A 26021-nucleotide genomic window follows, 5' to 3' on the forward strand; every position below is an offset into this window, starting at 1 on the left:
GTGACCTTTTTATGACAAGGCAGCAGAAATCATTTTGATGTTTGGGGAGTGAAATTTCCTGTAAAATCATCTGGAAAGTTGGAAGGACAGAATTGTATGGAATGTCTTTATATGCTGTAGCATTACAACTTCCCTTCACTGGAACTACAGGACACAAACGTGTTGCAGCATGACAGTGCACCTATGCACAAAGCGAGGTCCAGGAAACATGGTTTGCCAAGGTTAGAGTAGAAGAACTTGAGTGGCCTGCACAGATCCCTGACCTCAACCCCACTGAATCTAGTGGAAAGCCTTCCCAGAAGAGTGGAGGTTATTATAACAGCAAAAGGGCAATTAAATCTGTACGAGATGTTCAAAATGCACATATGGGTCTGATGGTTAGGTGTCCACAAACTTTTGGCCATATAGTGTAAGTGCAAGAGTTCTGTGTAACACTAGCTCAGGATGGTTGCCCTCCCTGCTAACAGAGGTGGTACTCTCCTGAGTTCTAGCTTGGCCTCTGAGCCCAATTTCCTGTTCAGTTCCTGATTTCATGTATAGAAGCCCCCAGTTTTCAGTAGTTCATTGTGAAGCCTTGCCAATTCCGTAGTTGGAAGTCTAGTCCCTAGTCTAGTTGTTTATGCCTGATTGTGTTTTGTTCTTTGTCTGCTCTACTGTTTTGGATTTTGAATTGGGTATTAGTACTGAGCTTTTCTGCATATAGATTCTAAATCTTCTTCTGAATCCAGTGTTTTACATTCAGCTTCAAGGATAAATAAAGTGATTACCCAAATCCCCCTGTGTGAACACCGAATCCACAAAACACAACAATGACAGGGCGCCTCTTGGTGATATTTATCTCTGTAGTTAATGCTAGATTAATAGTTTTGTATAACACCTTGATGGTGCCTAGCTATATGTCTTTGTTGCCTATTATGTCTGGAGTATTGGATAACAGATTTTCTCTCTGTGTGAATAAGTCTAATGTGAAAAGGCGGTGGAATGAATGATGAATCTTGAGTTTTATATATTTATATTTATTTGTATGGGAAAGAAATTGTGCTGGAATTGTGGACACCGTGTGTGTGTGTGTGTGTGTGTGTGTGTGTGTGTACCCTCATAATGGCAGGAATATGTGACACTTTAGTTTTGACCTTGTGAAGACATTTGGCTAGTCACTAGGAAAATTGCATTTCTTTATTTAAAAAAACCACAAAAGCAGAATTGTGTGTGTGTGTGTGCACGCAATGGGATGTCATGTGTGCCTGCATCATGGTAGTATTCTGGCCCAGCTCCTAGTATGCTCTGACTGATCTCTAGGTGACAGGCTGTGTCAGGAGGCTCATTGCCATCCTGTCAGTACCTCACCTGTCCTCCCCCTCCTCTCTCTCTCCCCTTGTCTTCAGTCAAGCTGTCAGAGATCAGGGCCAGCTCCTGTCCCCAAGGGTCCTGTCATCTCCAGCCTCGAAAGTTGTTATTTTTGTGCTGCATCTTTGGGGCAAAAAAGCCGGGTACTGTACTGTATGGTACTTTAGTTTCAGTAGCTTTATTGTGTAACTTTTACTTTATCAAGCTCTGAGAAATCCTATTTATAAACTATTCTAGTATTGGACACTTTTCAGATGGTTGTCTCACATTCACCTGGAATGCATATACACAAGATCAGTGTGGTGCACTGTGGTGACTTGCTGTACATCTCTGATTATAAATTGCCTCTCATCAGCAAGACAAATGCAGATACAAATGCAGAATGTCCTGCATGAGTCCTGGAGTGACTCAGGGAGACTGTGTCACCTTTAAACAAAAAGCAAAGGAGGATCTGTTCGTATTTTATCATCCTGCCTCTCTCCCTCTGCTTCCCTGTCTCCCTCCATCTCTCCCACAGATCTGCACTAAAAGACGCTGTCTCCTGAAGACACTGCAGTACATTACTCTTCTCTACTCCTTCCTTATCCATCTCTCCTCTCACTGCTTTCATCCTCTGCTGGCTCAGTTTGAGTTTCACACCTCTCCTGACTTTGTTTTCGTAATCATAGAGCCAGAGTATTCCTTTGATCACAGCTTCTCAAGGCTTGCTCAGTGCTACTGCATCTAAGACGAGGCATTTGTTGGTGGGTCTCTGAAGACCCCGGACTCCTGCTGCAGTCGCCACGCAGCCTTGCTCTCTCTTCTTCTACTCTGTACCTCTCTGTATGATGTATTTCTTGGGTCTAGTATTCAGTATATGACATGTCATCAGTATATCTACAGTCAGTGATGGTGTCAGGGACATATACTGTAATAATGTGAGTCCAGACATGGGGACATCTCTATTAGCCTTCTTTTGAAATATGGTGCATGTTGGGAAAGCAAGCTGACAACATTCTGGACAATACTGGATCTCAGTAGAGTTTTACACACAGGATACACAGCACAATACTTCACTCATTGTTGTTTATCTGACGAACTGTACACAATATTACAGCAGATAGAAACAATAGAATGATTAGTGTAGTGGATTACTTGCATTCTTGCCATCCTTGTTTATGCAGGCACATGACACATGAGATCCCACAAGGGAAAGTGTGCTCTTGTACCCTTATTGCACCTTTTGTCAAAGACCATACGGGAGAGGACTGCAGCAGTCTCTTACCCAAAACCCTTTGCAACTATGAGTGGGTTTGTTAAGAGACAGACCAGAAGAGAGAGCAAAATATCATGAAAAGAGAGAAAAATATCCTCAAATAGAGTCCTACAGTGTCTTTTGTCATTAATTTAATTCATTAGGCTCACAACTTATCTCAAACAAACACAGTAAAGTAATTAATTAAACAGAGTATGATCAGTTACTTAATTACTCTAGCCTGCCTACACATGATTTCATATGGCGCTACGGTGTGCAATCAGCTGATTTCACCATGCCAGATCATTTGAAGTGTTTTGGTGATGGGCCTGACGAAACTGATTATGAAATTCATTTGTCTTCAAATGGAAAATTAGGTTTTCTCTAGTCATCACATTGCAACCAATTATTTCTAATTATTTCCTACTCAGCACTTGTAGAAACAATCCACATAAGCATGTGTGTGAGTAATAACACTGAGTATGTAACTATTTGCCTGTATTGCTGAATAGTGAGACCTTGTGGAAGCGCCAGGCTTAACACAACAAGCAACATCTGGGAATGTGATGATGGCTTGAAGGTCATAAATGCTTGCTTGTGTACCCTTGCTTGTATACTCTCAATCACTCACAGGGCCACAGGGCTTAGGCTGCCACTTGGGACAGGGCCTTTGTCATTTGGGAATTAGGAAATCAACAATATGTTTATTTTACAATTAAACACAATTAATTACAATTAAATACAATTAAACTCATCCGTGCTGTCTTCCCTTAGGAATTCTCTCTGCTGCGACTGGATGATGTAGCTGATCAACGGGTGAATATCATCGGGTTCTCAGTCTTCAACAGAACGCATCCCTTCTTCCAAGATTTCCTTCTCAGCCTCAACCGCTCCTGGCAGGAGAACTGTGATCATGCCCCTTTTGCTGGCACGCCGGTATTTAATACAAAACTATTGTTGAACACTTTCCTATTTGTTTTGCCTTTTACCATTTTCAGTTGTTTATGTAGATTCTTTTTTTCAGGCTATTAATGTAAGTGGAATAGACAATGATGTGGAAAATGGAAGGTTACTCTTTGCCATGGTTCTATGACAGAGTAAAGGACCGCAAGGGCATTTTCCTTCCAAACTAGTGGAGTATTCCTATTCCCCATATTCCTGCCTGCATATTTCCAATAGCAAAGTCAGCACCTATTAAAGTTTTGACTAGTTTATGCAGTCCCAGTGGCACACTTTTTGGGTAGACCTGTAAAAAGACACTAGCTGATTCTGTGAAAAACTGTAAAGCATTGTTCACTGTAAGCGGTTTAAATGCCAATATTTAACACATTGTGAGAAAACTTTCTGCTGGCTTGTATATAGCCAGTGTGAAGAAGAATATGACTGACCCATTCCAAACATGCCAGTATGATCCGTTTGATCCCAAGGGCCAGACTAATAACTGCAAAGAGTGCGTGGTCTGCATTTCCACAGTGACCTGCTCATCTGGAATCGCAGGTTCAGTCTGACGAGGCAACAGGCATGGAGGGCCCTTCAGTTAATGGGTGAAACAATGGATACTTATGTATCAGTACGGCTAGCACTATGACACTGTTTCACTGGTTGCACAGTCTGTTGAATGTGCTGCAGTTTCATCCATACACAGAAAGCAATAGAAAGGCATATGGCTGTAGATTCGGCCAATTATGCGCCAATACATTCTGGCCCTAAACGTTTGTCAATGCCCTGTCTGTGAAACACATTGGACAATAACTCCACTGCAAAGAGATCAACTTCTGCACTTCTGTAGGTGTTTCACATTACTTGAACTAATTTCTTGTAAATGGAATTGGCCCAATGTGTAGCTCTGCTCTCAAGACTGGTGTATATCTAGTCCACTGTTAGACATTGTAACATTTAGTTCTCTTGTTGGTGGTTGATGTAAAAAAAATCACCTTGATATTGTCTGTCTGCACTATTATGTGCGATTACTTTCCTAAAAATGTTAGAGGACTAGCCACACAGATATCATTTCAAGGACATTAACAGGCTAACATCGACATATGTGTTGCCACCTTTCTGAAACAGTGCCTCACGTGTGCTGGACCAATGCCTCAGGGTACACACACACTACTAGTGACCACTGCCTTTGTGATATGGCTGACATACTGACATTCTAAGCTAAATGGTATGTATAGCATCATACCAAGTTTCAGTACTAGAGTTGCAAATAATAGCATCCCAGGCTTATCTAGAAGGTCTGCATAGGGCTGATGTGTGGGCACTCCTAAACCAAGAAGGCTCATGTGTCTGGCAAGTCGAGCCTCATACCACTGAACAGTCTGAGAAAGAACCAATTAACTCTTTTCATGGTAGAGTCCTAGCAAGACAACACAGCAATACCTGCACTGTATCTTGCATAACTCTATCTATCCACAGTTTATGAAGCCCAACTTTGTGGGAATAGCATGAACATTAGGGCAGTCTGATCAACAGAGTAATTCATTTAACAGATAGCATCAACTGATCAGACTGAATAATCTCAGCATTATTGATGGCAGACAAGACTGTCTGAAGGTAGCCTGCTGCTTCAAAATGTCTAGTTTGTGTTTCAGACAAAATTGACATTCTAGTGCCTCCCTGGCACTAGAGACATTGCAGTTACTAGCGGCAGCACAGTGTGTTTGTACCAAGCTGCTGGCAATGGCATTTGAGCCAATCAGCTTGCCTGGGTTTGTATGTCTGAACCCATTGCACCTGCAGTTATGGGCAATATCACATTAAGAGCCAGGAGAAACTGTGCCCAGTGTTATGGAAACAACCCACTTTTGCCATAGTGTCATACATTTTACGAACCAACATGTCAGTTCCTTTGTATTTGGCTACATGCCATGCAGATATACAAAAACGGCCTCATTAGCCTGTACCACTAGTGAGACCATCTGCGTCTGTACTCAAGGAATTAATCTCAACCTTAGATCACAGCTTTAATACACTTTTGAGTGTGCACAAGGGTGCTTTAATGCAGTTGATGCATTGTAGGTTAGCCCAGTCACTCACTTGGGTGACTATACCATGAGTTAGACCATGAGTGCAGTGGCTGCTGCTGAACCACAATACTGCATTTTACTTTGATCATCAGATGTTCCAGTGCAGTGCAGTGCTAGAAGTGACAACTAGCCAGCAGTATATCTATAGCCTGAAAGGTGCACTTATCACATCGCTATTATGCTGCAGTTAGGACAAGACTCTGTAAATGCCTGTCGCAGATGTTCAGGACCCAAACAGTTTGGACATGGATTGTGTCCATTGTTCCACTTCATTAGGCCTTGGCAGAACTAACAACTTCCCATCCTGCCCTGGAATACATAAGTTATGTGTTTATGGAATTATTAAGGTTATAAGATTAGCTGTTCCCATGCTGCTGCACATCAGCTTAAACAATAGGCCATGTGTCTTGTCCAGTGAAACAGGCAACTATGGCTGAAATAGTAATATCAAACATTAGAATTATCATCACCCATAATGCACATCAACACACTCGATCTACAGATTTAACAATAATAATAATATTAACAAAAATCAAAGCATTGCAGTGCAAAATAGTTCCCTCGATTCCTAGACAAGACAAGAATGGGAAAGAGTATGAGCATGTGGTAGTGAGGATCTTTTATAAATTAACCACATGGGGTCATGGTCACGAGTTGACAGCTTTGCTATTGGTGCTCAGCAAGGAAATGATCAAACAATAATGTTCCTCTCGTTCCGAAGGAAACTGCCCTGAGGATCCCGAACGAAATGGGTTAGAACTGTTTGCACGGCTGTTAATAGACCTCTGGATAACCCTAAAACTGAGGAACAAAGCTTTTATAATTTATCACACACAGATGCTCATACATCCACATAAACAGGAAATTCTGTGTTCTTTGTTCCCCCTCCTCTCATTCTGTGCTTAAAATCCTTCAGGTCATGCAAAGATTATAAGGTACTAAAACATTTACGATAATCCTTGTTTCATGTCCTAATTTCACAGAAGCAGAAAGTAGTAACATTTGGGAGTTTTATCATAGAGTATTTTTGTACCAGTGTACTTGGTGTTAATAAGGCTACTTGACACCTGCATAAGCATTTCATGACAGCTGCCCTTAGCCTATATAAACATTTATAAAGGATTATTTAAATTTTGATGTCACATTGATATCAAGTCTTAGATTTCTGTTGACATAAGATTGTGTTATGACACATTTCCTGGACTGACTTATAATCCAGAGTATCATGACAACTGACATTGTAGCTGAGTATATTTATGGAATGCAGAATTACATAATGATGACGTGATGTCGCTGATAAAAATTGACAACTGATGCTTATTCGAATAAGCCTTTAGAAATGGTTAAATAGGTTGATAACAGATGTCATATGCACGTATCATGCAGCCCTATGAGCATCTCCCTTAAGTAATGTACTATCTTAAATTTTTTATTGTATATAAAGCATGAGGAGGAATTGTAGAAAATAAATGTTTTTAGAAACCAGATTTATTTTTCTCATTAGGTCAACACCTCTACTTAGGTTTTATATTTAATGAATCATTAGAATGTTTGAGTTTATAATATTGTAGATGGATGGAAGTGAAGAGAGCATGCTTAACCCAACAGTGACTCTGAGCATTGCGTTAGATACACTGGACTTGAAAATGCAGACTGTTTAAAATGCAGAGCAGTGAGCCTGTGTTCTAATGTCCTTGCCATAGTGGATATGTGGGAGTACAGTTAAGCCCTGGATTTCAGCACTTTCTTTTATTAGCGTGAGGTTAGGCAGGTGGGTCGGTGCAGAGATTAACCAAAAGACCTGTATCTCACGATAGTGCACTACTTCCTTCCTTAACAGCATGGGCTACACTCACAAAGTCACCCTTGTTCACCAGAGCACTTACAGACAAGAGTAGTCATTTTCCATTCTGTTTCCCTAGCTGTTCAAAAATAGCACGGAAAAATATGTCGGAGTCCACCCAGGCAGGCACGTAATCTAAAAACCTACCCAAACGGCTCCCTGACCAAGCCAAGTGCACTCACTTCATTCGAGCATCACTGAGGCAATGGTATTGAGAGGGGAGGGAAAGTCTACGGTCTGCACAGTAGATAGTAGAGCATTACACGAAGTGTTGCCAGTTATGGAGTTTCAAAACCAGATCCTCTATTAATCTGTGTAATTTATACTATGTAAAATTTTAAAAAACCTCTGGCTTTCCTGGCCTGAATTATCTTTCTCTTTTGCATCTGTCTTAACCAGAAGTAATGTTATAGTATTTTAAAATCTGGTTTCCCCCAAAAGAGAAAAAGGAGAAAATTACATTTAAAGATTCCATTCCAACTCCATTGAGGTGCAAGTGAATCCACAGATATTTTGACAGCCGGTGTTTGATTAGAAACAATTGATTAGGCTTAGGTCCATTTTTCTATCCGCTGTGTGGAGAAATCACACTTATCTAGCAAGGTTTTGGTCATCTTTAGGCACACTGTCTATGGAAAGTTTGGAGAAGGATAAATAGTTCATAAAAAGACTCCCACATTGTTCTAGAGAAATATATTTTGTTTTTGAAGTTCTTAAAGGTATCAAAAATCTTATTTTGCCCAATACCCCTTTTTCATTTTTCTTTTTTGGCTGTTTTCCCAGGCTGACACACATGCAGTATATCCAACTCAACTAGCATAATATTTAACTACCTGCTGCATGTGTTTGTATCCCAGCTCTCATCTGCACTGCTGTTTGATGCCGTACACACAGTAGTTGCGGCTGTGCAGGAGCTAAACCGCAGCCAGAACGTGGGGGCAACTCAGCTCTCTTGCAAGTCCTCAAAGATTTGGGAGCACGGCACCAGCCTGATGAACTACTTGAGGATGGTAAGACACGCAGCACTGCATCAATTCCTCTACTCCAGATGGGCACACACACTCATTATCATCCATGTGACACATTCATTACAGTGCACCATGGTAACCATTATCAAGATAGAAGTGTAGTTCGTCCTTAAATTCTGGCAAGTGCTGTATGTCATGCTGCAGTGATCCATACTTTATTATAACTTTTTTAGAAAGCATAGTTGTGCCGTTTTCATTGTTAAATTGTTACCCATTTTAACTGCTAGAGAAGTGACAAGCTTTCCTACCCACACATTGCTGGAACATAAACAAGGAGCCATTAACAATGATACCTATTCAGTAACATTAATATGGAAAATGTGTTTCAAATTGTTTCACACAATAAACTCTATATTCTCGCATCGTGTTTTAATCAGTTGATCCTAATGCTTTTGGATCACAACATATCTACAGTCCTCTCTCTGAAAGTATTGGAACAGCAAGGCCAATTCATTTGTTTTTGCTATACACTAAAGACATTTGAGATTTGAGATCAAATATGAATATGAGACGTTAGATCAGAATTTCAGCTTTCATTTCCTGAAACTAAAAGTACATAAACTGCACACATTGTTCAGTTAAAGTGCAAATTACACAACAGGATAGATGACAAAACTGTAAGTTTAATGTTTTTGGGGTTTTTTTTGAACGAAAGTGTATTCGGAGGAAACATGGCATGATCCCAGTCGACTTGAAACCCTTAAACCTATTTTGGACATTATATTTTTTATTCATGTAAGCTAAAGAAATTAAATTGAGATAACACTGAAATCGTTCTAGACATAAGCTGGCCAAGGAAATAATGTGAAAGAGAAAGTTATAATGCGGTGCAACCATGCAACTCAGGAGAAGTGTTCTCTTGACTGAGAATGTTATTGGTATCATAACAGCAGTGGTTTTTCTTACTATTCTGTATACAACTGAATTATGGTAATGGTATAATATTATGTTTCCATGCAAGATGCTTTAACTTTAACTGTTTTGTGTGTAAATGGGATCAGTAAAAAGCCAGTTAATCACATGACATTCTAATGAATATTCTGTGACTCCATACAAAATGTATTATAATGTACACACACATAAATGTATGTGTCTTTATATATTCTATAATACGTTAATGTGTTCTCTGTCATCCCATTATTGCTATGGTTTTCATCATTTTATTCACCAAGAGATGTCCATAGATTTCACCATAGATGCAATATGACATCACTCTTATAGTGACCAGATATTTTTTCTCCCTCTCCTGGATAGGTAGAATTGGAAGGTCTAACTGGCCACATCGAGTTCAACAGCAGGGGCCAGCGCTCTAACTATGCCCTGCGCATCATGCAGAACAGCAGGGATGGCCTAAGGCAGGTAAAGTAGCTCTCCCAGTTACCTCCTTCTCAGTTTCAGGTAAACACCATTGCGCTTTTGTTTTCTCTCTCATAGCAGGTATTCTGCATGCTTCATCACTCCCAGATGCTGCATTGAGCAGCCATACGGCACTGCCAGGAGCCTTATTGACCTGTTCCACTTGTGTTTGCTGACTAAAAACATCTCTTTTACTCCCCAATATCAGCGTGTGTCTAACAGGTTGGCTGGTTATGAGGATTGTCTGACCTGCAGAGACAGTGGAGGTGAACACACCCATATCATTCTCTCTAATTATATTGATAGTCAGGAATTAGCTCTCCTAGGGCAGTTAAATGGTTTTTTTGTCAACTATGACAATAATGCTGCCATCTTGTTGACCCTGAGACAGCGGCTGAAAGCAAATCAGAGCATGTTCCGGGTTTGCTCTGACAGGGTCAGTGTAAAGAGCTGGATGAGGTCAGTAAATTAATAGTTTTCGTGGAGGAAAAGTTGGGTTTAGGAGGGAAAGAATCATAATGGTTGCCACTTAGAGAGGACATCCCCTCATTATTATAACAGAACTTGATGCAAGGTGTCAGAATGAGTGTGTAAGTTGAATTGAATGCTTTGCATGCTGTGGTCCCTGTCATTGTGTTGTGTACTGCGCAGCTTCTTCCAGCTTCGCCCCAGGCTGTGTCTGACTTTGCCATTTAAGACAAACATTGTTGACAGGAATGTCTGTTATGCTTGGCGACTTGTCATGTCTCCTATTTGACAAGCAAACATGGGCTACAGCTGTCACAGAAGCTTCTGCTTGAGTGACAGTCCAGGGCCGGACCCTGAGTGACCCATACTAAATCCGCAGATTCACAAATACACGCAAACCTCTTGGCATTTAAATCTATTTCACTTTTAACACTTAACCTTTGTTCTTACACACACATATAAACACATGGCATCTCTGCTGAGATCTCTGTTGGGGGCTGATTGATAGCTAGCAAAGGGAAAAGGGCATATATTCAGTATTTTGGACAGGCAGACAAATCAGACTGGCAGCTAAAATCAGACACAGTTCCTTTTATTAGACTCGTTTTGACGTCTCTATGTTGCTTGTTACACAGTTCATATCATACTTTGATAAAGTCTCTGTCCCTTAAAGCCATGCAGTCTTGCAGGATTATGGAGTTAATCTGAAAGTCACTCCACCATTACATCGACACACATTTCTCTTCAGGTCATTGTCAGTCTTGTAGCACATTTGGTTATTTGGAAAACAAAATGGGATTGTATTGTTTCTGGGGTCTGACTTGTTTATGGAGTGTTTGAATGCAGTTACAGTTCCTGATAGAGAATGTTCTCATTTAATGAATGGCATTTTGGAAAGGGCAATGTCACCTTAAACAATTATCTTCATTGCAGACAGACTCTGAGGGTGAGGGAACAAATAAAGCGAAGCATATAAGCTAATGTTGCGTGATTGCAGTCATGGGCATTATGAACAGTCTGCAATTAGTGGTAATGACCACTCAGTGCCAGATGTACTAAGCTGTTTGCGCCAGTTTTCAGACATAATTAAACCATGTTATGTAAGAAAAACCCTGCATGCGATATACAGAACTGCCGTATTATTCTAAATGCAGAGCTTATGCGCTGTGGAAACAAGTAAAGTGCACTTCTGTCCCTCATGTGCATGCATTTGAGAGTGAGATGTTGGCACAAAAAAAGGTGCAGAAATTGGATATTTTTGGACTGCCAGTACAGGTAGTATTTTTTTCTATTCATTCTTTTCATTCATTCATTAATTCAGATTCAGTAACGACTTTATCCTGGTAAGAGTCTGGAGCCTATCCCGAGAACACTGTACATGAGGTGGGAACACACCTTGAATGCGAGACCAGTCTATCACAAGGCAGCAGACACACACGTTAACACACTCATTCCCACCTGTGGGCAACGTAGACTAGCTAATCTATCTAGTAGCATGTTTTTGGGAGGTGAGAGGAAACCGGTGAACCTAGAGGAAACCCACACAGGCACAGAGAGAACATGAGGACATGAGGACATGAGAAACCTTGTGTCAGGTCGCAACGCTACGCACTGCTTCACCATGCCACCCGTTTAAATTCTTGTACAAACTATTTGTAGCAAAATATATAATTATATGAGACAGTTTTAGGAAGTTTATGAATAAATATTTAGCAAACTATGTGTTTTAATACTGCTTTTTCACTGCAGATCTGGCAACCCTGGTCATAGCATAGAGGTTGCAAACTTGTACATCAAATTCCTCATATTTAGATGAGGAAGAAGCTGCTTTTATTCATCACATATACATGAAAGCACAATGAAAATCTTTTCTTTGCAAATCCCAGCTTGTGAGGATTTATAATAAATAACATATTCTGACAGTCTTTAATCACACATTGTACACATTCATCAACACATCTTCTTTGTTACTGCATTTTCCTTTTAGTCCGAAGCTTTTTTCCAGCACTTTACAGTGCCTTTTAAAAAGCAGTTTGTGCTTCATGCACAATGCATTTAGCAGACAGTTCCAGACACAGTTTGCCTAATAAGTTACAGCCTTAGTAAATTGAATGTTAATGTCAGATGTATTAAGAGTGCATTTTTGAGGTTGCATCAAGACATGTTTTATGCTGCGCCTTCTCATGTACAGTAGGTTCGAAAAGTATTCAGACCCCTTCAGTTTTCACACCTTTTACTGTTATAGAGTTCGTTTAAAATAGATTACTACAGTTTACTTACTGTATTAATTAATGTACACACAATAATCCATAATGACAAAGCGAAAATGCAGGATTTTTTTTTTTTTTTAATTTATTAAAAATCAAAAACAAAAATCTCTGATTTTAGCTAAGTATTAAGACCCTTGGCTAAAGGCACACCACACTGAGCTTAGGTGCATACTGTTTGCTTTAATTATCTTGAAATGTCTCTAGAACTTCACTGTAGTCCACCTGTGGCAAATTGAACTGACTGGACGTGAATTGGAAAGTCCCCACAATTCACAGTGCAAGGCAGATCAAAAACCAAGCCACGAAGTCCAAGGAACTCTCCGTAGACCTTTGCAATCAAATTGTCTTGAGACAGATCTGAGTAAGGGTATAAAACCATTTCTATAGCGTTGAATGTTCCCACAAGAACATTGGGCTCTGTCATTATGAAACAGAAGTAGTTCAGAACCACCAGGACTCTTCCTAAGGCTGGCCCCTCTGGCCAAACTCAGTAACCGGACTAGAAGGGCCTTAGTCAGATAGACGACCCAGATCACAATGGCCACTCTAACAGAGTTCAAAAGTCCTCAGCAGAAATGTGAGAACTTGCCAGAAGGACAAGCATTTCAGAACTACTCCATCAATCAGGCCTTTATGGTAGTGGCTAGATGGAAGATGGAAGCCACTTGTAAGTAAAAGGCATGTGGTAGGCAATTAAAGGACTCTGAGAGCATAAGGAAAAAGATTCTCTGGTTTAGTGAGACCAAATTGAACTCTTTGGGCTGAACTCAATTTAATACATATAGCAAAACCAGGTACTGCTCATCGACTGGTAAGACATGTCCCTATGGTGAAGCATGGTGGTTCTAGCATCATGCTGGGGGGATACTTCTCAGGGACAGGGACAGGGAGCCCAGTCAGAATTGAGGGAAGGATGAAAGCAGCCATATACAGAGAGGTCCTTGAAGAAAACCTGCTCCAGAGTACACACAATATAAGACTGGAGGATGTTCAACAGCAGGTTCAGCATGATAATGACCTAAAGCATACAGCCAAGACAATGCTGGAGTGGCTTTGGAACAAGTCTCTGAATGTCCTTGAGTGGTCGAGTCAAAGCCCAGACTCATACAGTATCTGTGGAGAGACCTGAAGATGGCAGTTCACAAATGCTCCACATCCAATCTAATTGAACTTGAGAGAATCTGCCAAGAAGAATGGGAGAAACTGCCCAAATCCTGGTGTGCCAAGCTTGTAGACACAGTACTTATCCAAGAAGACTCAAAGCTGTAATTGCTGCCAAAGGTGTTTCTGCAGAGTACTGAATAAAGAGTCTGAATACTTATCTAAATGAGAGGTTTCAGTTTTTGACTTTTAATAAATTTGGGTTTGAATACTTTCTGAGCTTACTGTGCATACATCTGGCCCTGAGAGTGAGTATGAGTGTGTTTTTGTGCGTCTCTGTTTGCTGTGCATGCGCGTACAAATACATGCGCATGATTCAGCTCTGTTTGTCTCATTTTTAATTGGTGGTAAGATGTTATGGCGGTATGGTGGTGCAGCAGGTAGCATTGTCCCTCACAGCTCCAGGGATCCTGGTTCTACCCTGAGCTTGGGTTGCTGTTTGTTTGGAGTTTCACATATTTCCTCCGTGTCTCTTGTGAGAGAATACCGGAGAACTCAGAAGAGACACCAAGAAAATATGTGAAACTCCACACAAACAGCAACCCAAGCTCACCATAACGTCTTACCACCGATTAAAAATGAGACACACAAGTAGGTGGATTTGCTACTCTCAATCACCCCTAGGTGTGGGTGTGTGTATGAATGTTTTTGTGTGCATGGTGCCCTAAGATGGACTGGTATCTCCCCCCAGGATGTATTCCCACCTCATGCCCAGTGTTCCCGGGATAGGCTCCAGATCCACCGTGACCAGGTTTCTGAAGATGAATTAATTAATTGATTGTAAGAAGTAGTTAACATTGTGATCATTTGTCTCAAACTGCAAGCCACTGGAGACATGGATACGTGGCTGCCTTGGCAACAGAACCCTGACCTACCAGGTTATACACACACATACACACATGCACACATGGCTTCACCCATCCCCTGACAAAGCCCCCTCCACCTCTGTCAAACAGAATATTAATGCAAGGCATCTCAGATGTCTGAACATCAGCTCACTCAGTGCCAGCTGCAGTTTCACTTGTTTGCGAAAGGCTGTTTATCAGATGTTTCAAAGAACTGGGCAAATGATGCAACATCCAGAGGTTTCCAGCTATGAAGGATGCGTATGTCATTATCCGTGGTGACAGATTATTTTGAATTATTATTCATTCTAGTCCTAGGTGTGTCCGAGCGGTGTTAATTATGTTCTTCACTATTTTTTTTTCTGTGTTTTGCATTTCCAGCGTGGGTGTTGCACACTGATATCTAACTCCATCTTTATGCTAATTTATGAATATTATGTGTGAATCACCTGAAAACCCTGGATCTTTTTTACAAGACCTAATTAGCGATAAACCTTCACACATCACAAAATGGAATCTATTAAGAAGAGTGTTACTTTGGAGTGCAAATGTTTCTTCTTTAGTCACTGATCAGAGGTCAGTTTCTAATGGTTTATTCCAACTCCTGCCAGAAGGAGACTGTTTCACAGCCTGTTTAATGCAGTCTGGTTCATTTCATTAAATAAAGCCTTACTTCCTCTACAGTGTTCTGTATAAAAAGGCACACACATCTTGAACAAAGAGGTATTAACCTTGCGTCTACCCCAAGAATGTCAGGATTGGTAAATATTTCTTATGGAAATATTCATGCTTTAATTTATTACCGGCTGTGTTCCTTTTAATAATGAGTTGATTTTAAGCAGGAGATTTTAAGCAAACCTTTTACCACCAGGGACCCGTATATCTGTAAAAATCTTTCTCAGGCCCTCTCAGTACAGATTTATTTCATGAACTATTCAAGAACTATTCAATTATTAGGCTCGTTAATCAAATGTATAATAATATCATGGCTATTTATTGGAGCTTTTTATTTATGAACTTTCCTCTGAAAAACAGGTCCAAGGTGGCATTATTTAAATTAAAATAATTTATACCGTGATGTTGTTGAATTCTTGAATCTGACTGGTCAGAAGGTGTGGATTCATTTTTTATAATACCATGGTTCTTACAATATTTCCAGCTGTAATATTGTTTCTGTAGTAACAGCTCATACACAGGGACTTGTCCGGTGGACGTGCCACATAATCTAAGCCTAAAAATAAACCGTTTATTAAAAAAAAAAAAAAAAAACATAATGTTGTTTAACAAAGAAAAATACATAATCATCAATGTGGTGATGTTTTGTGTTAGTAGACATTTATGGAAGGAGTCTCAGGTCTCAGCACTTCATACGGTCATTAAGCTTTCTGGTATGGGAGAGTCTTCAGGACAGAGGGGTTTGTGCTTTCTGGTTTCTAAAGTAACCCGACAAGCTGTGTTTTTTTGTCTTATTAACTTCAAGAGAGAGGAAAAAAGACAGGATGGTGAGGGAACGACTGTCTATAGCTGCTATTTATAGTATTTTAATCCGGGAATTAACAGGAATTAATTTTCGCAGGCATTCCCTAACATTAAATGTAACTATAAACAGTAAAAAGCATGATGTGTCATTTAATAATGAATTAAAAATTGTAATAGTTGGAAAATTGCTGTGGAATAAGTAGAATAGCACAATTAAGAACTGTGCTGTTATATAAAAATAATCCAGTTTGGGGTAGTAACATCACACCTGTCGTGTGTGACTCCCTACTTAACCCAAGTGACCAGTTAACTCAATAACAAATATAATAACTTTGTTAATTGGGGGTTGAGATTTCCACCACTGTAACACAAATAAAAAAATCAGGCTCCTGATGATCCCTGGACACTACTTTGAAAACCAGACAGTGGCACTATCACACCACTGATCTAAAGGGAAGTATGATATAAAGAGAGCTACTAAAAGTCAGCATTCTGCCCCCTGAAGCAGTAGGTGTGTTTCCTCACCAATGCTGGAGAGAGTTGTACATAAATTGACTATATCACACAAGACTCAGTGGGAGAGACGTCTATCCCACATTGCCACCTGCAGAGTCTCTGTTCCACTCTGCTGTCCATGCTGACCTGACAAACCCAGACAAAGCTCCTGTCTAAAACGACAGCCATATTTCCCATACACACATTCAGCAGCCTCAATGCACAAACAGCGGTGAATATCTCCCTGCTCTTCATTAGGTAAATATTAGTGTTTCCCATTGTTTTCATTTGGATTCAGTTTTATTTATCTAGTCTGTTTACTGGGGTGCTTAGGGTTTTTTTCCACTGATGACATTATGAGGTTACAGGATTATGGATATTTTTTTTTCCTTTTTTATGACAGAGAGATGTGTGATAAATTATGAAGGACAGAGTATGTAGCTAGAGTTCACAAGCGTGAGTGGTGGAGGCAGCACCCCCATGGGTTACAGGAGGAGATGAAGAACAGAGAAAGAGACAGAATGAAAGAGAGAGGACTTGCACATTGTAAAGGTTAGGCTAAAAAAAAAATGTGTCTTAAAAAGAGATGACTTCTTCAGACACTTCCTCTGAAGTTTCTAACAAGGCCATCTTCCAGTCAGCATGTCATCATCTGACGAAGTCTTTACAGCTAATTGGTCAGTGCCAGCTCAACCTTAACACAGTACAAGAAGAATTAAAGGAGTGGGAAAGCAAAAGGGAGAGAGAACCGAGTCCTAGGGCTGTTCACACAAGCTCATTTTCAAGATGTGGCTCGCTTTAAATTGAGGATATTAAACCTAGTTTGTATGCTTTTGGTATGTGTTTTCACTCACTAATTGGAGGGTGTGAGCATGATTTACACTGCATTGGGCAAATCGGTAATTGGTGGCTACACTGAAGTTTATTTGGCATTGTCTTCTCTTCGTCTACATTTGTGAATATAAGGCTTTTGATTTTATGACTATACATACATACATATATATATATATATATATATATACAGTATATATTGGCAACTGTTGATACCGATCATGATACCAAAATGAGGAACCTATTTAGTATTAAGCGTCATGGAACATGTTATTTATCTTCACTATATGGCCAAAAGTTTGTGGACACCTCACCATCACACTTATAGTATATGTGCTGGTTGAACACCCCATTCCAGATTTAGTCCCCCTTTACTGTTATAATAACCTCCACTCTTCTGGGAAGGCTTTCCACTAGATTTTGGAGTGTGGCTGTGGGGATTTGTGCTCATTCAGCCACAAGAGCATTAGTGAGATCAAGCACTGATGCTGGGTGAAGAGGCCTGGGGTGAAGTTGGTGTTCCAGTTCATTCCAAAGGTGTTCAGTGGGGTTGAGGTCAGGGCTCTGTGCAGGATACTCGAGTTCTTCCACTCCAACCTTGACAAGCATGTCTTCATGGAGCTCGCTTTGTGTACAGGTTTGGGAAATTATAATGCTACAGCATTCAAAGAAATCCTATACAATTGTGTGCTTCCAACTTTGTGGCCACAGTTTGGGGAAGAACACATATATGTCTGTGATGATCAGGTGTCCCCAAACTTTTGACCATATAGTGTTCATTTATTTTGGTTGCTGAGTTTTATGTTTAAGATGTTATGGCGTTTGAACCGTATAGGTTTAATAGACACTGTTAGAGTGGCTGACCTGAGTGCACGGAGCAGTATCAGTGAGCATGGGTATTAAAAATTTAATTGAATTGCGATTTAATAACAGGCAAAGTGACCGTGGCGAAAGGAAGCATGCATGTCTCTGTGTTCACAGAATTGAATTGCTCTCACACACAGTATCTCTGCTTGCTCACTTCACCACTTCACGCCCACAAACACCTTTGTGTGCAAGCAATTCACAGCACCTTGTGTTCATTTTTTTAATGACCATGCTTGCTTAAATTTGCACAGCTCATTCAGGTCGACAGCCTTTGCATTCTCTATTAAAGATCTGTTTAAACACCATAAAGATGTTGTGAAGGATGATGCTATAGTTCCTCCTTTTGATATTCCTCCAGAGCACAGTTTGCAGCCTGCTTTGCTTTTGTGGCTATAATTAATCCTTAAATACATCCAGATTGCTGTCATTTCGTGTCACTCATTCATTAGAATGACAGCATTCACTGGTTGGTATGTTGGTATCAGAGTTTTTTTTTTTTTTTTACAAGTACGGGTAAATGAGCATAGTTTTGGACGGATACTTGATACCACTATCGATATCCATCCATATTTTTAGCATGCAGTCTGAGGATGAGGAACAGATAAAATGCACAATGCATGAGATACATTATGCAATCTTCCAGACTTAACAGATTTCAAGGATGACTTATCTCTCATCCTTTGTTTTGTGAGGTGTGTGTATGTGTGCATTTTTGTCTCCTGCTGCTCCACTTTCAGGATCTTCAACTTAGCTACAAAGCTAAAACAGCGCTGCGGTCTGATTGACATGTAGAATACATTTGCTGGCAGTGTGTCCCTGGTTCTCAAGAAAGGAGGGAGGGAGGAAGAAATAGGGAGACGGCGAACGACCCTTACACCGCTTTAATCCCTTTTGTCTAGTTTGTCTCTCAAGAACTTTCTTTAACCGAAAGCCATTCCTAGCCTCTGCCAGAGAACAGCCCTCAAGAGTACTGGGATGATAGAGATGGATGAAATATAGAGAAAGTCAGAAAGCTAGCAAGGGAGAGAGAGAAGAAAAGTACAGACAGAGCCAGTGTCATAGAGAACTAGAACGTGAGTGAGTCAGTGAGTGATTGTGATAGAGTGCGATAGTGTAAAATCTGCCCCTAGCTAATCTCCCATCCTCATATTAGCGGACGAAGAAAAGGGCCAGCAGCAGAACACTAGCAAGTTTGTGGAGGTTATTGAGTCAACCTTGTGGATAAAAGCTCCTCTGTGGGTTTAGTTCTTGTTATGGGAATAGTATTGTGGCAAAAAGTGAAAGAAAAAAAGAAAAAGCAGAATGTCTTAGGTATAGGGGGAGTGTTTGTGGTTGTGTGCTTCCCCAAGCTGAAAGTTTGATTGTGCCAAAAGGTCGCTTCTTGAAAAGAAGTAAACTGTGCTGACCTTTCCTTCTGGCCTTTCCCTAACTCGTGCATTTATTATCTGCCTGCGCGGATATAAACCTTTCTGCAACACCAAAGCAGGCTGAACAAGCCACCAGAACCATTGACATCTTCACTCCACTTGCGGCTAATGACAGCGAGAATGACATTCTGACAGCAATCATCAGAGGCAGAGTCACCTCTTTGAAAAATAACAGCACAAAAGATTCGCATGACAGGATGTGGATTTTGAGAACAATCCGCTGGCTGTAACATTATGGGCTTTTGATTAATCTTTATGTTTTGCTCCAGTGGTTTTGCTACCGCATGTGTAGAGATTGAAGCCAGCTGTTTTATGATAGAAGAGAAAAAACAAACTCAGACTTGCTCAAATTTCTCTTTGTTTAAATATGCTGTAAAAAAATATGTTGTGATAATGAGCATTTGAACTGGACCTGAACATTTTCATTTTGTTGTTTCGCACTTCACAACAGTCATTCTACGCTTCAAGGGTTGTTACCTTTTCTGAAATGCTTGTACTTTGAACCCTTTTTAATGTTTAATGTTTTAGGAAACATTATGGTTTGTAAGGTTCTATGTAGTACCTTTAATGGTTAACCTAGACGCACAATCAAAAAGCTCTTAAGAGTTCTAGATTTACCTGGTATGGTTTCTGATCTAATATGGAATTGTGACTTCTCCATTTGCGTTGTGTTGTTGCCTACTGCTGCTCCACTGTTAGGATTCAATTTAGCTTACTGGTGTAGTGCTTTTAACAATAGACCTTGTCACAAAGCAGCTTTACAGAAATCGGATATACATAGATTTAGGTTCCTAATGAGCAAGCCAGAGGTGATGGTGACAACCCTGAGACATCCCCATCCTAGGAAGCTCAACTCTGGAACCTTCCAGCATCATCCTATTTAAAAAAAAAAAAAAAAAAAAAAACCTATCACCAACTCACCATGTTCCTTCCATTTCCTCAATTTCCTTATCAAAGCTTTCACAGTGCCCTTTCCTTGTCTCTCGAACAACTCAGAGAACACTAATATTTAGTTCAATATTGTCTCTGAGTCCAAAACCCTGATGACTACTCATGTCTTCATATCGATTTCCTCATCCAACTCTTTATCCCCATTTATCCATCCATCACTGTGCCTCCATTAGGTAGGAAAGTAACATGGCTGAGGAGATAACTGCATCTCTTTGGTGGCCTTTTCTGTAATAGCTATACTCATGTAAAGCAGGTGTAGGAGTACTCAGATTGATTTTGCACACAAATAGCCCTCCACTCAGAACATCATTTCCTCTAGGTCATCTGTAGTGTGCTCGAAAATGTGCAAGCAGCAGCACTCGGTAATGATATTGATTTCATGTACTTGCTGGCGCAAATTAATGGAAATTTCTGGTTCTTTACTAATCATAGATTGTTTTAATTAGCAGGATGTGAACACTACAAAACCATTCCTCACCATTTGCATTTTTTTACCCTCCTGTTTTACTTCCTGATTGTAATTGGCAAAACTGCTCTTTTAGTACCTTGTGTGAGCTCAGCATGGGCAGCGAGTCCATTGTTAACTCATTTATTTTGATATTTCCTTCCATAGAAGTTTAATTGTCAGAAGATTCTAACGGCATTAAATTAGCTGAACCTGTTCACCTATAAATCAGCAAGAATCAGAGATAAGTACTCAGTAAAAAAATTAATTATGAAAATGGCTCATTCAGAGAAGGTTAAAAATCAGGATTGTGTATGAATGTAATTAGCAGAAAAGCCTGAACATCCTAAATAAACCCCTTAAACTTTTGCCTTATTCTGTTTATCTTAATCATATTATTCAGTAACATCTATGAATTATTCTGTAAATACAGTGAAGTTAATAGGAAAAGTATGTACATGTAGTTACAAGGGTAAGGAACATAAGTCTGGACTAGGTATAGTTTTATCTGTATCTGTATCTTTTCCTTAATATGAGCCCTGACATGAACCCTTCCACTTTGCCAGAAGCACCAGAAAACGCTGAAGAAAAACCCAGAGGTAGAAATGCCAGCACTGACAGCATGCTTTGTGAATTCTGGCTCTGACAGTTCCTTAACTTCAACTAGTGATGTGCACAGCTGTTTTTTTTTTTTTAATGTCGCTCATTCATTTATTTATTTATTTATTGATTGATTGATTGATTGATTGATTGATTGATTTATTTTCTATACCTGCCTATGATGTTTTCTGATGAATTTAATTGGTTCTATTTTCTAAAATATATTTAAAATAAATAAATAATACCTAGTAACTTAATTTAAAGCACTGTGACCAGGCAGTTACTACGGATGAATGAGTGAATGCTATATGCTCAGTGTTCAGTGAACATGGTGTTTGTATGTCTCATGAACTTCATATCTGACTGCTCGCTCATGCATGCCTACATTTAAAAAAAAAAAACCTGCTTGTGCAAACTTTTTGTAGTGTCCTGTGGTATCCCAGTCCCGATGCTAATCATATCTGTATTTGATTACATTAGGCCACATTTATGAAGGTGGATACAGACAAATTTATTCATAAATCATTTATAGGAGCATTTACCCAAGAAATTTGGTATTCATGAAAATCCTGTAAGTTTTGAAATACTTTCGTGTCCTGTGACAGCTCCTGTGTTTGTGTAAATTTTTTCACTTAAGAAGACTAACTAATGTAAACCTCGATTGATCAGCTTCAAGCCCTATAACTGCATAGATTACTGCACTTTTATATTACACTGTCATGTTTAAACAGCTTACATACATGAGTACGAAAAAAAGCGCTTTAAGTGTTTGTGAAAAGAATGTAATCATATTCGGTTATATCACTCTGTATTTATTTACTTCCAGTTATATGGTCTATGTCCGTGCAACTTAATAAGTACAATTTGTATTTGCCTTTTTGTGCAACTATGTTGATAAATATATGTGTACAATTTGCATTGATTGTGTGACCAGTTTTCCATAAACCAGTCATGTGCGCTCATCACACTCACCTAACTGTTCAATCATGGTGCTGTTTCTTCCTGATGGATGATGGTTTTCTCCTGTGCAGTAAACACCTTGTCCTTGTCCACATGTCCCCTCATTAGTTCCTGCTCTCTCTCTCTCTCTCTCTCTCTCTCTCTCTCTCTGTCTCTCTCTTTCTCTCTCTCCCCTCTCTCTGCTCTCCAGCCAGATGTGATTGCAGTGCTTGATTGAGTTCCATGTTTCTCAGTACTGCAGCTCTGTGTGGCTTTCATTCATGAGGGCAGGGTGGCATTTCGTCCACCAAGGCGAGGAATGAGAAATGGAATGCGTGTTTTTTTCATCATATCCTCAAAGTATTTGCCATTTCTCTTTCTTCCTCTTGGTCTCTTTTCCTCTTTGTAATTCTTTTTTCTGTGTCTGTCTTCCCTTCTTTATATATCCATTTTCACCTTGCATTAACATCCAATCTGTTACAGGATATCAACATCTGCATAATAAGCTTTCTCTCTGCATATCTGGTATTCGTGCCACTGGTGTGCTGCATAGTGTCTACAACATATATAATGGGAACAACTTTAAATGCTACTACAGTGAATTACTGATGCATGAGGAAACATTCGTTCTGGTTTTTGCTGACTCTGGGAATGAGAACAATAGATTTTTGTGGTGTCTTTGCTTGTTTTTTTTTTGTTTGTTTGTTTGGGGGTTTTTTTGTGATTTTGATATTCCAAGATTCTCATTAGCGTGACATCTCAGGAATGAGTGGCTGAATGTTTGTAGGATTTATATGGAATTATCACTGTAACCAGCAGATGAACTAGATTTTGGAATTGATCCCAACAGGGTCAAGGTCACAGCAAGGTCAAATCCGAAAGAGTTTTTCTTCAGTAACTTCCTGTTTGAAGTATATTTTAAGGTTGTTTCTGGTATACAAATTAGTAACAAGAAGGATTAGACGTGTTGGTTGGTGGCTGTTGGCATCAAGTTCTATTTGTTTTTTGGGGTTTTTTTGTCCTTGTTTTATTTTGTTTTGTTGGTGGGCACAACTACCTGAGATCTGCTCACAATGTGAGCCAGATTTCCACTGGAATCAAATTAATCTGATCACACTCCAATCCATACTGTGTGCGTTTACATCTGTGTTTATGCAATGCTAACTGATCATGGTCAAATCACAGGGCATGTTCATGTAAGGTGTATATGTGTCAGTTCTCCACACTCCTAATAATCAGAACAAACACATACAAAAAAAGCAGTTTAAGTAGGAAAAGTTCAACCATCATTGTTTTCATACTCCTTTTTAATGAGATATTTCCATTTGTGGCTGCAGACAATTTTGCATGCTGCAGTGGTCATCTCCATTGCTTCAGCATGTAATAGCTTGCCACATCTTTACCACCCATGGCTGCCATGCCCAATTTAATAATGGATTTGATTAAAAGACTGTCATACCCTGGTGGGCATGAGGGAATTGAGGAGACTGGAGGGAAGCGTGAGAGTGGGTGGTGTGATATTCATTTGGGTTGCTCTCCGTGCTTTTCATAACGGCATGCTCATCAAAATAAAAATGAGACGAAACAATATCAAACTTAATAGCACACACAAACACACACAGGCTCAGCAGGACACTATCAGAGAAACCTTCAGCTATGTACCGTCTCTCACTCTTTCAGACTTATGGCCTTTCACTGCAAGATAGACTAAGTATAAATAGGTGAACATAGGTGTAGACATTCATTTATTACCCGGTCATTCTCTGGAGCTCTTTCTCTTATTCACAGCTGGCTCTTGACCATGCCTTCAATGCCATAGACACTTCAAACACACTAGATGCTTCAACACAAGTGTTTCGTCATTTTGCGACATCACAGATCAAATTACAAATGAAAGTTGTAGAGGTGATGGTGAATACAAGGGCCTGGTGGATGAACCATCTATAGTTATATTGTTTTTGTTTTATCCCTGTGAATGGTTACATTGTTCATTTTTGAAGAATGTATGAGCCTGTGCAGCATCATGCATGCTTCATCTTCTGTGGAATTTCTGTTTGGAGCATACACTGGAGACTGATTTGTAGGAGAAGATAAATTGAGCAGCTCCTCCACAAAAGACATGAGGCCTGCTGAACCGTGGTGTTCTGCAATTACACTGAAAAGTAAAAATAATGGATGATTCAGGAGCACAATGTGCTGAGCTTTTGCCACATATAAAATGGCTGCGTGTGAAAAGGCCAAGCTCCCCGAGGAATAAGTGGTAGCACGTTAATGATCATTTTAGTTCAATTCAGTTTTATTTGTATAGCTCTCTTAATAATAGCCATTTTCTCAAAGCAGCTTTACAGAAATCAGGATTTAGATTTAGATCTCTAACAAGCAAGTCACAGGCACAGTGGGCAAAGAATGAGGAAGAAACATTGAGAGGATCCAGACTCAAAAGGGAACGTGTCCTCTTCTCGGCGATACAGATAGTGGGATTCTGATCATTACAGTTTAGATTTGTACAGAGATAAGACAAACAGCGCTGCCAATAACAAGCTTTATATAGAGACTTAGGATGTCATTTGAGTTTTTGTTTTGATTAGTTTGACTTATTGTATTGCTTAGAAATTTGTTTTGTCTCCCACTGAATGCCTGATTTGATATTGATGCTTTCAAGATGCTCCACTCTGTTGCAAACCTCTGTGCAGAAACCTGTTGTGTGCCTGTGAGACGGTGTTAATGACAGGTCTTTTGTCATGTTTAATTTTGTATGAATGCTCTGCTAGATACTGCTCAGAGGAGCTTACCTAACTTCTCTCTCTTTCTCTCTCTCTCTCTCTCTCTCTCTCTCTCCCGCCTCTGTATTTCTGTGTGTGCATGTCGGTGAAGATCGGTCAGTGGCATTCGGAGCAGGGGCTGTCTATGGAGAAAAAGCTTCCCTCGCTTAATGTTACAGACACACTCTTCAACACCACACTGATCATCACAACCATCCTGGTAAGTACACCTGCTTTCACCCAGCCATGACATAAACAGCAACCGAATAGACCTGTACCTGTGGTAAATATAAAGTACAATATCAGAGTAAGGTTTCCTTAACTGACATAACTGACATCATTAGTAAACATTAACAAACAATGGATTTCACCATTAAAGGTGCATTAGGTAGTTTTTTTTCCTTCAAGATTAGGTCTCTAACAGTTCGGTAGGGTTTGAACGACTCCTGCCCATGTTCATGAAGCTCCAGCCCCAGGATCTACAGTTGCCCGTAGAGGACAGTGTCTATAAAATGACTGACAGGAAGCACAAACAAGCACAAACAAGCATTCCAGACTGGAAATCAGTTTTCCAAACGGGTTTCTCAGCAATTTAATACACTCTTGCTAAGACCATGGCTTAATGCATTGTTTTGTTTTTTGTT

General features: G+C 39.9%; 1 protein-coding gene across 3 annotated transcripts in view; it reads left to right on the plus strand.

The window, feature by feature from the left end:
- The window catches only part of grik4 (glutamate receptor, ionotropic, kainate 4), a 352304-nt gene that overhangs the window by 287244 nt on the left and 39039 nt on the right, over positions 1–26021 (plus strand). For all 3 annotated transcript variants that reach the window (XM_053239647.1, XM_026924740.3, XM_053239648.1), the window contains 4 exons: positions 3356–3517; positions 8311–8463; positions 9736–9840; positions 25490–25597. In XM_053239647.1, coding sequence (XP_053095622.1) covers positions 3356–3517; positions 8311–8463; positions 9736–9840; positions 25490–25597 — 528 coding nt within the window. The remainder of the gene's footprint in view (positions 1–3355; positions 3518–8310; positions 8464–9735; positions 9841–25489; positions 25598–26021) is intronic.

The sequence above is a fragment of the Pangasianodon hypophthalmus genome, chromosome 14, assembly GCF_027358585.1.
Source record: "Pangasianodon hypophthalmus isolate fPanHyp1 chromosome 14, fPanHyp1.pri, whole genome shotgun sequence".
NCBI classification, from domain to species: domain Eukaryota; kingdom Metazoa; phylum Chordata; class Actinopteri; order Siluriformes; family Pangasiidae; genus Pangasianodon; species Pangasianodon hypophthalmus.